The sequence below is a fragment of the Aquarana catesbeiana genome, linkage group LG06, assembly GCF_042186555.1.
Source record: "Aquarana catesbeiana isolate 2022-GZ linkage group LG06, ASM4218655v1, whole genome shotgun sequence".
NCBI lineage: Eukaryota > Metazoa > Chordata > Amphibia > Anura > Ranidae > Aquarana > Aquarana catesbeiana.
In genome coordinates, this window is record NC_133329.1 from 18,205,718 (window position 1) to 18,218,533 (window position 12,816).

A 12,816-nucleotide genomic window follows, 5' to 3' on the forward strand; every position below is an offset into this window, starting at 1 on the left:
AGATTTTCTGTTGTTTTCATTATATTTTCTCCAGCAAAATCTCTCCATTAGACTTCTAGCACTGATCTGACCCTTCCAGAGGGGACTCCCCTCACCCCTCTTCTATCAGAATGTACCTCTGCTGGGGGGGATCAGTGATAAAATCTGGGCTAGGAGCTAACACAAGGAAAAAATTTTATATTTTACCAGTCTGGAAATTCACAGGTATTTATTTCCTTCATTATTTGTATTACTGGTACAGTACAACCCAGCTCATTCCAATTGCAATTTTATTTTTTGGGGGGTATTTTTGGTATCAGAGTTTGTTTGCATACATGCTTGAATAGAAAAAGAAAATAAAGATCTATTTTATACTTTTTACTTAATACATGACACTGATCATATTGATTTATTTTTCTTGTTTCAATTATTATGTATTTAGGTAAATAGTTACATTTTATTTTAATTACAAGCTGATAAATATGATGCTGTTGTTACACTCTACACATTGTATGCTCATGTGTTTCTTTGATTAATGGAAACATAAATTATTATTCTATGGAATGTTTAAGGCTATTTTTATTTCTCAACTGGTTGCCTCCTGTGCTTGATATTTCACTGATTATGTTAATGTGATTGTAAAGCCTTGTCAAATACTTTAGCAAAATCCAGATACACCACATCTATGGGCCTTCCTTTATCTGGTTGGCAGCTCACCTCCTCACAGAAGGTTAATAGATTGGTTTGGCAAGAACGAGTCTTCATGAATAGTTCATTCTCTCTTCCTGTTAGATTGTATCTGCTTGCCCGTATGGGATGTATGGGCAAGTAGATACACTGGCAGATCTGCTGGAGACCTGTATGGCACCAGTGATCTACTGATCGCTGGTGCAATGCTTGACAGGCTCCAAAAAAAAAAAGCACATTTTTTTACCTGCAAAAAAAATGTGCATTTATTATTTTCTTTTCTAAAAAGTGAACTTTTTAATTAAAGCGGATGTGCACTCCCGATTTTTTTTTTTTTTTTACAGTTAAAAATTCCAATCTTTCTAATGTCACACTCACTTTTAGTGCTCTTTTCCTCCATCCATGTCCATTTTTCTTTAAAATTGTAACTTATATAAATAATATACTGCAGTTTTCATCTTGCTTGTGGGCATTTGAAGCCCACAAGCAATCACTTCCTGGTTCCAGTACAGTAGATGTACCAGCATTCCTTGCTGGTTCCCGCGCATGCTCAGTGGTAACTGCGCCGAGCGGCGTAAACATCTTTGTTGCCATCACAACGGGTGGCGTCTTAGGAAGTTCCGGCCCCTGTTGTGATGCGAAGCTCTCTCAGAACGGGGAGAGAGCTTCACATGAAAGGTAATGAAAATCATGCAGACTTTGAACCATAATTTTAATAACTCCTAAAAATTTATTAAAAATGTATATATGTAAATTTAATAAATATAATACTATTACTTTATCTTAGAATATTTTTTTGTTAAATATATTTATTGATGGAATTCCTAAAATACATTTTTTATCTCCATATTTATCTCTCTCTCTATGATTATATATATATATATATAAAGATATATATCTATCTATCTATAGATATACAGTGGGGACGGAAAGTATTCAGACCCCCTTAAATTTTTCACTCTTTGTTATATTGCAGCCATTTGCTAAAATCATTGAAGTTATTTTTTTTCCTCATTAATGTACACACAGCACCCCATATTGACAGAAAAACACAGAATTGTTGACATTTTTGCAGATTTATTATAAAAGAAAAACTGAACTATCACATGGTCCTAAGTATTCAGACCCTTAACTGTGACACATATATTTATCCAAGATGGTGAGAAATAAGATTCTCTGGTCTGATGAGACCAAGATAGAACTTTTTGGCCTTAATTCTAAGCGGTATGTGTGGAGAAAACCAGGCACTGCTCATCACCTGTCCAATACAGTCCCAACAGAGAAGCATGGTGGTGACAGCATCATGCTGTGGGGGTGTTTTTCAGATGCAGGGACAGGACGACTGGTTGCAATCGAGGAAAAGATGAATGCAGCCAAGTACAGGGATATCCTGGACGAAAACCTTCTCCAGAGTGCTCAGGACCTCAGACTGGGCCGAAGGTTTACCTTCCAACAAGACAATGACCCTAAGCACACAGCTGAAATAAGGAAGGAGTGGCTTCACAACAACTCCGTGACTGTTCTTGAATGGCCCAGCCAGAGCCCTGACTTAAACCCAATTGAGCATCTCTGGAGAGACCTAAAATGGCCGTCCACCAACGTTTACCATCCAACCTGACAGAACTGGAGAGGATCTGCAAGGAGGAATGACAGAGGATCCACATATCCAGGTGTGAAAAACTTGTTGCATCTTTCCCAAAAAGACTCATGGCTGTATCAAAAGGGGGCTTCTACTAAATACTAAGCAAAGGGTCTGAATACTTAGGACCATGTGATATTTCAGTTTTTCTTTTTTAATAAATGTGAAAAAATGTCAACAATTCTGTGTTTTTCTGTCAATATAAACTGAAATGATTTTAGCAAATGGCTGAAATATAAGAAAGAGTGAAAAATTTAAGGGAGTCTGAATACTTTCTGTCCCCACTGTAAATCCATTGTAGAGCAGGGGGACAACCATAGGTGAGCAGCAAGGAAGGAAGAATTTCACACATAGAAAACTGCAGGCTAGACTAGACATGTGCAATTTGTTTTGTTCCGAATTCGTTTTTTTAATGAATTTCGACTAATTAGTTCATTCGGAAATATCCAAATGAATGAAAACCCGTTTAACAAATTTTTCCAAATACACAAACACAACAACTCCGTGACTGTTCTTGAATGGCCCAGCCAGAGCCCTGACCTAAACCCAATTGAGCATCTCTGGAGAGACCTAAAAATGGTTGTCCACCAACATTTACCATCCAACCTGACAGAACTGGAGAGGATCTGCAAGGAGGAATGGCAGAGGATCCCCAAATCCAGGTGTGAAAAACTTTCCCAAAAAGACTCATGGCTGTATTAGATCAAAAGGGTGCTTCTACTAAATACTGTGCAAAGGGTCTGAATACTTAGGACCATGTGATATTTCAATTTTTCTTTTTTAATAAATCTGCAAAAATGTCAACAATTCTGTGTTTTTCTGTCAATATGGGGTGCTGTGTGTACATTAATGAGGAAAAAATTAACTTAAATGATTTTAGCAAATGGCTGCAATATAACAAAGAGTGAAAAATTTAAGGGGGTCTGAATACTTTCTGTCCCCACTGTATATAGATATATATAGATATATATCTATATAAAGCTATACATATCTAACAATATAACTAATTAACATTTAATTTATTATACATATAGAGCATAGTAGCCCATTATGCTTTACCTTTGCAGGGATACAAAGAGGAAGTAAACCCATCAGGGTTTACTTCCTCTTTAAGTTAATATTTAAAATCACATTAATATTAAGTTAAAGCCTATATGATATTTTAGTGATTAGATTTACTTTAAGTTGCCTTAATGCCATTGAAGAATGATAATTGACAGCCTATCTCTGAATGTCCATTGGTAAGGTTTCACTTTATGGCAATCACGTGTGTTCTGTGCAGAGAAAATAGACAATATACCAATCTACCTGACTGAAATTTTATCATCTATTAAAATGACTGCATTTGGTCTCATCTTTGAAATTTACTTTTTAGTCCTCATTATATAAGTTGGACACGACACAAATTCAAATTCGTCATTTCTTTCAGGTATGGTGTTAACTAAGTTGTATTTTTTTGTTTCTGGTGCGGCAGGAATAATTGTCTTTTCCTAATCTTTTGGATGATGGACAATGGATATTACACTCTGCTCGGTGCATCCTGCAGTTACAGCCCATTGATGCTCCATGCATTCAGGTTACAGCCAATATCTTGGAATTTTGGTGAAGAATTATAACATTTATCATCACTGACATAAACAAGAAATCAGTCCAATTCAGTCAACATCTTAAGGTAACAGATTTTCTCAATTCAATATTTTAGATTATCATGAATTAAGTTTTAGTTTAAGTTGTAGAAAAAACATGAATTGTATTTTACTTATAGGCTTTCTCTATTGTTTTTATTTGCATAAAATGAAATTGTAAAAAAAAATAAATAAAATTTAGGGAAAGCTTTATGCAAGTTTCATATTTTTTTTATAGCATTTTGGATTTCAGTCAAAGATATCAGATTATATATACATGACATTTTAATACAATGAGAAATCAGTCAATACTAAATGAATTTTTTCTCTATGGATTCTCTGACCTTCCAGCTCTTCAGCTCCCTCTATTTCTCATTTTCCTTCTCATCTACCTTCTGACATTAATCTTGAATTTGCTGACCATTGTCCTCATAGTCACTGACTCTCGCCTTCATGTTCCTATGTATTTCTTTGTTGGGAACCTGGCCGTTTTGGACCTCTGCTATTCCTCAGTAACCATCCCACGAATATTATTTGACCTTCACACCAAGACAAGAAAAATTTCCATAAAGGCTTGTATAACCCAAGTCTTCTTCTTTCTATTCTTTGCTGGTTGTGAAGATTTTTTGTTGGCTGTCATGTCCTATGATCGATATATGGCTATTTGTAAGCCATTACATTACACACAGATCATGAGTTGGAAAGTGTGTGTACAGTTGGTGTCCATTGTGTGGTGTCTCAGCTTTACCAATTCTTTGGTTCATACACTTAATGCCTTCAAATTAACATTTTGTGGATCAGATAATATAGAAAGCTTCTTCTGTGACCTTCCACAATTGTTTCATATTTCCTGCAGTGACATCTACATCAACATTCTGCTGGTCTTCCTCTCAGGTGGCTTCCTTGGAGGTGGAGCTCTAATACTGACCATCCTGTCCTATGTCTATATATTCAAAACGGTTCTTAAAATGCAAGCTGAGGGCAATAGGAGTAAAGTTTTCTCTACTTGTAACTCTCACCTGACACTGTTGTTTGTGAATTATGGCTCTTCAATGTTCAATTATTTTTGGCAAAGTGCTGGTCATCATTTTTATGGTGACAAAGGTGTGGCAATCTTTTACACGGTGATCCTTCCTTTCCTCAATCCTCTCATTTACAGTCTGAGGAACCAGGATTTTAGAACAGCATTTCAACGTGTTTTCAGGAGGATCTTTCCACCAAAATAGAGATAGAGAGGGATACAAAAACACCTTCCTATGACCTATATAAGATATCAGATTTTTTTTTAATAGAATAGAGTAGGGATTAATTTAACCCTTTCGCTGCCAGGCCCTGCGCTTCGCTTTTAAACTCAGGTGGGCAGAACATTTTTGCTATTTTTTTTCCCATTTTTTTTTAGTTTTCCCCTACAGCTTTCAGAGTTTGTAAAAGACCCCCCCCCCTCCCCCCAAACCATACATTTTCTGAAAGCATAGGACCAGTAGAATAAAAAAGAAGGTGCTACTGATTTTTTTTTAAGCCCCATGATATTTGAGCAAATGTTTATTAAAACTATATTTTCATTAAAAATGCACAAAAATTCTTATTTGTGGGCACATACACAGCAAAAGTTACAAAATTCCTGCTAAATTCCTATTAAATATAAAAGCTAAAATGTATTGAGTTAATAAATAACAAATATTTGTACATTCTAAATTGCACCCTTTGTGAAATGGTGAAAACTGAAGGTGTGCAAAACTGTAAATAAACACAATTTACTCTAAAAATCTGAGGTTATTATTTTTAAGAGTTTGTGAAGACCCCCCCCCCCCCTCCCCCCCAAACCATACATTTTCTGAAAGCATAGGGCCTTTAGAATAAAAACAAGGTGCTACTGTTTTTTTAGGCCCTGTGATATTTGCCCAAAACAATATTTCCGCTGAAAATAAAGAAAAATCCTTATTCGCAAACACAGCAAAACTTACAAAATTCCCACTAAATATAAAAGCTAAAACTGTATTAAGTTATTACATAACAAAGATTTGTAGATGGAAAATTGCGCTTTTTTTATGAAATGGTGAAAACTGAAGATGTGCAAAATTGTAAATAAACACAATTTACTATAAAAATCTGGAGGTTATCATTTTTCACTTACAGCTTTCAGAATTTGTAAAAGACCCCCAAAACATTAATTTTCTGAAAATAGTTCCCAAATGTTTATGATTGCTATTTTCAATACAAATACACTAAAATCATTATTAGTGCAGACAAACGCAACACAACTTACAAAATTACTGCTAAATTGCTACTAAGGCCTCGTTCACATGGGGCGTACTAAAGTGTATGACCGTGGAGGGCTGTGTTTACCTGCACAGGAATGCCCAGGTTTTCCATGAATCCCTGTGCAGGCAGTCCCATTCATGTTAATTGAGATGCAGTGACTGCACAGGCACAGTTGTTGCTCCCAATCTGACATCCGTTTGGGTGTATGGCCCCGAACATAGACAGTTTCAGCTCAGGGACATAAATCCGGACCCACGCGGATGTGAAATTGGGAGCAGCAGCTGTGCCCATGCAGTTGCCACATTCCAAATGAAATCAATAGAACTGCCTATATTTGAATGCATGGAACACCGGTGCATCCCCGTGCGGGTAAACATGGCCCACGCTGTAGTATGCCTTGTGTGAACAAGGCTTTACTATGTTTTTTTATTTTGTTTTTATACTTTTACATATTTTTTAAATTTTATTTTTATACTTTTGTACTTTTTGTACTTTGTACATTTTTCTTAAGTGAGAAATAAGAGGTCTAAACAGACCCCTGGTGGCTTTTTTTTTTTTGAGACAGAGAAAGGCACTGAAGACATGCATATGAATGAATAGAAGTCTCTGCATAGAGGTTCCTACTTGTTCCTAAACTGATACGTAGTAAACACTGTTTACTATGCTTCAGTGGTGATAGTGGACTGTTCAGTGGACTCTTATTTTCAGCTTCCCCACCACACTAAGCCCTGAAGCACCGATTCTCTAATCCACACTGATCCACCCCTGCAGCTTCCTCTCCCCTCCCACCAGCTTTATGTGCTGCAGGGGATCCACAGAGGAAAAAATTCAAAATATATCCCCCGCAGCCAATCTTACCACTCTAGTAGTGCCCCCCCCATGATTCTCCGAAACCCTTCCCCACAGTGTTGCTGCTGGCAGCTGCAGCTGCTGCTGGGGCAGGACATAGCTGTCAGAATGGAGAGTGGGGGGCTGGTAAACATGTGTTTACCAGCCCCCCACTCTCCATTCTGACAGCTATGTGCCACTCCAGCAGCAACCCCCCAATTGTCCATTATGGTGTTTACCAGCCCCCCCTCTCCATTCTGACAGAAATGTCCTGCCCCAGCAGCAGCCCCCCACTTTCCATTCTGGTGTTTACCAGCCCCCACTTTCCATTCTGACAGCTATGTCCCACCCCAGCAGCAGCCCCCCCCCACTTTCCATCCTGATGTTTACCAGCCCCCACTCTCTATTCTGATAGCTATGTCCTACCCTAGTAGCAGGCCCCACTTTCAATTCTTGTGTTTACCACCCCCCATTCTCAATTCTGACAGCAATGTTCCACCCCAGCAGCAGCCCCCCCTTTCCATTCTTGTGTTTACCAGCCCCCCACTCTCCATTCTGACAGCTATGTCTTGCCCCAGCAGAAGCCACCCCACTTCCCATCCTGGTGTTTACCAGCCCCCCACTCTCCATTCTGACAGCTATGTCCCACCCTAGCAGCAGCTGTAGCTGCGAGGGGGGAGGCTAAGCTGGCCAGCAACACTGTGGGGAGGGGCTCTGAAGGATTGTGGGGGGGGCACTACTGGGGTAAGATTGGTGGTGGGGGATATATTTAGAATTTTTTCCCTCGGTGGATCCCCTGCAGCACATAAAGCTGGCGGAAGGGCAGAGGAGGGACGCCGGAAGCTGCAGGGGGGGATAAGTGCTGTGAGGGGGCAGGATTGGTGCAGGGGTGTGGGGTGTAGAGAGTGCTTCAGGGATTAGTGTGGTGGGGAAGAGGAAAGTAAGTGTGGGGGGGTGTTTTAGGTGACAGTGGGGGGAAAATGTTACTGAATTAGTGGCAGTGGCATGGGCTTACTTTTTAGTTGGATAGCTCTGATCAGGGGATTGTCATCTTCTGATCAGAGCTATTGGTTTGCTCTAAAGAGCCTGCTGAACAGTTCTGCTATAAGTTCATGTTCACTGAGCAGAAGGAGGAATGTCAGGGTCGTACGCAGAACTGGCCAGCTTGAAGCAGTGCAGTAGGTCTGTACGTCGTACAAACCTGGAAGAGAAAGAGTTTTATAAATGTCTTGTTTGTAAAGATGTTCCTATCATTTTTATCCCAAAAACACAACAGGATATGAATAAAAATCTCTCCTAGGAGACCAGAAATCATCTCTTAGATAGTTGCCACTGAAATAGGTATCTCAATGGGATAATTTCCTTCACCTCCTGTTGCATTGAAAATGTCTCTCAGGACAAATGAGAGGGTGAATGCAATGGGCCTGATAGGTCCTCTTTTTTGAGAGATCTGGGATCTATTAGGCCCCACATCTCTCCTCTGGCCTCGAGATTGATCGGTGATGGCTTGTTTACATGGGACCATATCTGGAAGTGACAAAATCCTCATCGCTCATGGTTTCTGACATCACACAGTGGAAGGAACAACATCAATTCCTCTCACTGTGTTCGGCGAAGTGGAGGCCACTGGCCACATCTTTACTGGGCTCCCCACCTGTAAAAGTAATCCAGTGGCTCTATAGCTGTTCGGATTACATTTACTTTGTGCAGAATTTCTGGCTCTAAATAATGACACATTGATTATTGCAGCAACTGCAAGGATGACCGCAGTAACATCTTTCCCATCCAAGGATGTACAGTTACCTGCGGACGTCTTGCTGTCCCCATCTGGGTGTCTATTTTTGGCTGAGATCAGCAGTGGTTACCCATTTTTTAGAACCTTAACTATCAGTGAGTAAACATACAAGAGATTCTGGTGGCACACATCCTGATTGGCTCCTTACAATTCGACTGTGTGGAACCCAATGGCACTCATATTTATTGGACCCTGGCTGGGCTCCTGCTATTTAGCTGTAACATAGGGCCCCTCCCTCTCTTTGGCTGGCTATACATTTCTCCATTCCCTTATGTATGGTGAACTAGGCACTCCATGTCTCTTATCGTGACCCCCTGAAGAAGCCTTTGGCGGAACGCGTAGCGATCTATTGGTGTTATCCCAGTGACTCTGGAGCTGGCCCCCACATCCATGTTCAGGATTACCACTATTTTACTCGTGATTGACTTGTGGGCCAATCCATACAGGTCTCTCTGTGTAGCCTTGTGATTTATACACATGAGGTGATATATTTAGACAGCATGCTTACATTTCATATTGTTTTTAATATGTCATTTTATAGTTGTCAGAATAAAATGTAAATTTTATACATACATATGTGAGCAATTTCTTTTTTCAATTTGGGACCATAGTGGCACCTTTAAAGTCCATTAATCCTTGTCCTCCCCTTTTCTGCAATTACTCTTGGATGTGATGTCTGGAGCTCCAGAAGACTCGGAGCTGTCACTCATAGTATTTTCTACTCCTCAAAAGCTAAAATAAAAAGATGTAGGGAAAAAAGGGAAGGGGAGGAGGAGCTGGACCAGTGAAGAGAGAAGGGGAGGGCTATAACATGTGAGGGGGGTAGTTGTGCTAAGGAATTGACTAGGTGATTTTTCTAACAAGTTCAATGGCACATTGAATAAAATATTATTTATGGAAAGGAAAATATTGCAAGAAAGCATTTAAAATACCTGATTTTTCTTTTACCTAAAATGTTGTAGTGGTGGTAGGGTGTCTTTGACAAAATTTCACTGTTGTGCATTCCTCCAGAACTGACTTCCTTTGCAGCTCTCTGCAATCAGTCACATGACACACTTTTATTCCGTGTACACACGATCAGCAAAAGACCGATGAGAGCTTTTGGTCGGAAAATGCGACCGTAATATGCTCCATTGGACTTTTACTGGCCGAATTCCAGCCAGCAAAGGATTGGCAGCATGTTCTCAACTTTTCGGTCGGAAAAAGTTCCTATCCGAAAATACGTTCGTCTGTAGCAATTCCGACACGCAAAATTCCTACGCATGCTCGGAAACAATTCGACGCATGCTCGGAAGCATTGAACTTCATTTTCTCGCCTCGTCGTTGTGTTGTACGTCACCACGTTCTTGACGCTCGAAAGTTCAGCGAACTTTTGTGTGACCGTGTGTATGCAAGGCAAGCTTGAGCGGAATCCCGTCGGAAAAGCCATCATATCTTTTTCCGACCAAAATCCTGATCGTGTGTACGCGGCATTAGGCTGCATTCACACCTGAGCGTTTTCAGCTTGTAAAACGCTCATAAAACACCAGAAAAACGACCAACAAGCAAAATCCCATTCATTTAAATGGCCCCTGTTCACATCTGAGCGTTTTGTAGCCTGAAGCAAAATGCCTGCAGCTCAAAAGAAGTAAATTTTTTTTGGCAGATTACAGGCGTTTTTTTGCTTTTCAAATTGGTGAACTTTTGACCTGTGCAAAATCGCGGTAAAAACGTGCGACTTTCTGCCTGAAAACAAAACACTCAGGTGTGAATGCAGCAGGCTTTTGTTGTACTAAATCATCATATTCAGTGTAAATATCCTTACTAAATACTGGATATTTTTCATTAAGTTATTTGGCTAAAATAAAATTTGTTCCTTTTGTAATTTTTATTTGTTTTCTGTATTAGTTTTCTTTTTATTTTACCTCAAAGTTGGGGGGAAAAAACCCTTTCTTTCATCTATAAATAACTTGGAAATGCAGATGATAGAATATACTTTATACTATTATTCTACATCAATACATTTTTTTTTAAATTAATATGCCCCGTACACACGGTCGGACTTTCCGGCATAAAATGTGCGATCGAAGCTCGTTGTCGGAAATTCCGACCGTGTGTAGGCTACATCGGACAGTTTCCATCGGAATTTCCATAGCACAAAATTTCAGATCTGGTTCTCAAATTTTCCGACAACAAAATCCGATCACGCAAATTCCAATCGTGTGTAGACAATTCTGACGTACAAAGTGCCACACATGCTCGGAATCGAGCAGAAGAGCAGCACTGGCTATTGAACTTAATTTTTCTCGGCTCGTCATACGTGTTGTACGTCACCACGTTCTTGACGTTCGGAATTTCCAACCAACTTTGTGTGACCGTGTGTATGCAAGATAAGTTTGAGCCAATATCCGTCTGAAAAAATCCATTCATTTTGTTGTAGGAATGTCCGATCAATATCCGATCGTGTGTACGCTGCAATACTGGTCAAAATACAAAAAGTATGTTTTTTTTTTTAAATATTTATTAGGTTTTACACAATACAATGGTATAAAACAGAGTACATACCCTGTTTCCCCGAAAATAAGACCTAGCGTGATTGTCAGTGATGGCTGCAATATAAGCCCTACCCCCCAAATAAGCCCTACCCTGTTTCCCTGAAAATAAGCCCTACCCTGAAAATAAGACCTACAAGGACTTTAACTAGGGCTTATTTGGGGGGTAGGGCTTATATTGCAGCCATCACCGACAATCACGCTAGGTCTTATTTTTGGGGAAACAGGGTAATAGCCATAAAGCATGTACATGCAAATTCTCTAATCAGTAAGATAGTTTTATACCTAAACCCAGGTTGGGGAAAGGGGAGGGGGACCAGTAATTCACATTTACCATCGTAACAGTGGTATTAAGCAAAATAGTGCCTATAAGGCTGTACCTTACACCTTTGTACCTTCAGGAGTGGAAGCAACGTTTGGATATAACTAACTAGTGATAAATTGGTCTAGTTAAAACAGTGAAACCGATTGATGATACTGAGGTTGGATAGAAGAGAATCCTGGAAGTCAAAGAGCATTGTGAGCTTGCGGTTGTCCTATGGCGGCATAAAAGTAGAGGGGTCAGAAACGTGAGATATTTTGAGGTAGCCAAGTGAATTGGTAAGATCTCTCTTTAAGTACCAATCCATAAAACGGAATGGTTACATTAAATCTTGCATTGTTTGTTGAGTGAATGTGGCCTCCATATAGTTTCGCCATCTCTTGAAAAAACGTGAGGCAGAACAAAAGTTCAATGTAATGGTGTCTAATCTCTCCAGGTAAAAGAGTGAAGTCATGGCCTTTTTAACCGCCGGCAGATTAGGTGGTGTTGACGTGATCCAGTGAGACATAATAGTCCTGCGGGCAACTAAAAGACATAGATGAGCCCATTGTGGAATACTTTGTAGGCCTATTGCTGATGAAGAGGATGATGGTGGTATACTGAACAAGCATAAAAGACAGTCTTTCGGTATGCGCGTTTTATTGATTTTGTTGATGTAGGCTATCACAGAATTCCAATAGGTAGTAACAGCCGTGAAATCCCAGAGTTGGTGGAGCAGTGTGGGGAGAGGTAGGGAGTACCAGGGGCATTGCGCTTGAGTTGGGTCTGCCTTGTTAAAGCGGAACGGAAAGTAGGCCCTGTGAATGATTTTAAATTGTGTCTCACGCCATGTTTCTGATGCAGTAAGTTTGCGGATATGTCTATATCCCTCAAGGATTTTTTCAGGCAGATCATTGTCACCCATTATGTGAGACCATTTTTGGAATGGTTTGAGACAATATTTCCGTGATTGGTGTTGGATGAGGTAGGAGTATGTTTGTTTAATTGTGTTATGATTGCTGCTCATGAATTGCAATAAAATAAATGTTGCAAGTCAATATCACCAATAGAGTTGGGCTAACGGTTAGGGCCAAGCTAAAGTTTGGCCCGAACATTGCCGTTCATCCGTTCGGTGGTCACCTGAATTTGCAGGGTGTTCGGTGGGTGTT

At 39.8% G+C, this 12,816-nt stretch overlaps 1 protein-coding gene across 1 annotated transcript; it reads left to right on the top strand.

The window, feature by feature from the left end:
- Positions 1-4,223: 4,223 nt before the first annotated feature.
- LOC141147515 (olfactory receptor 5B12-like) lies at positions 4,224-5,156 on the top strand. Its single transcript, XM_073634749.1, has one exon. It carries the CDS (start codon positions 4,224-4,226, stop codon positions 5,154-5,156), a length of 933 nt encoding a protein of 310 aa, XP_073490850.1.
- The last annotated feature ends 7,660 nt before the right edge of the window (positions 5,157-12,816 follow it).

Bases quoted from the DNA above. Each gene is read 5' to 3' on its own strand.
- LOC141147515 (XM_073634749.1), top strand. From the start codon at position 4,224: ATGAGAAATCAGTCAATACTAAATGAATTTTTTCTCTATGGATTCTCT.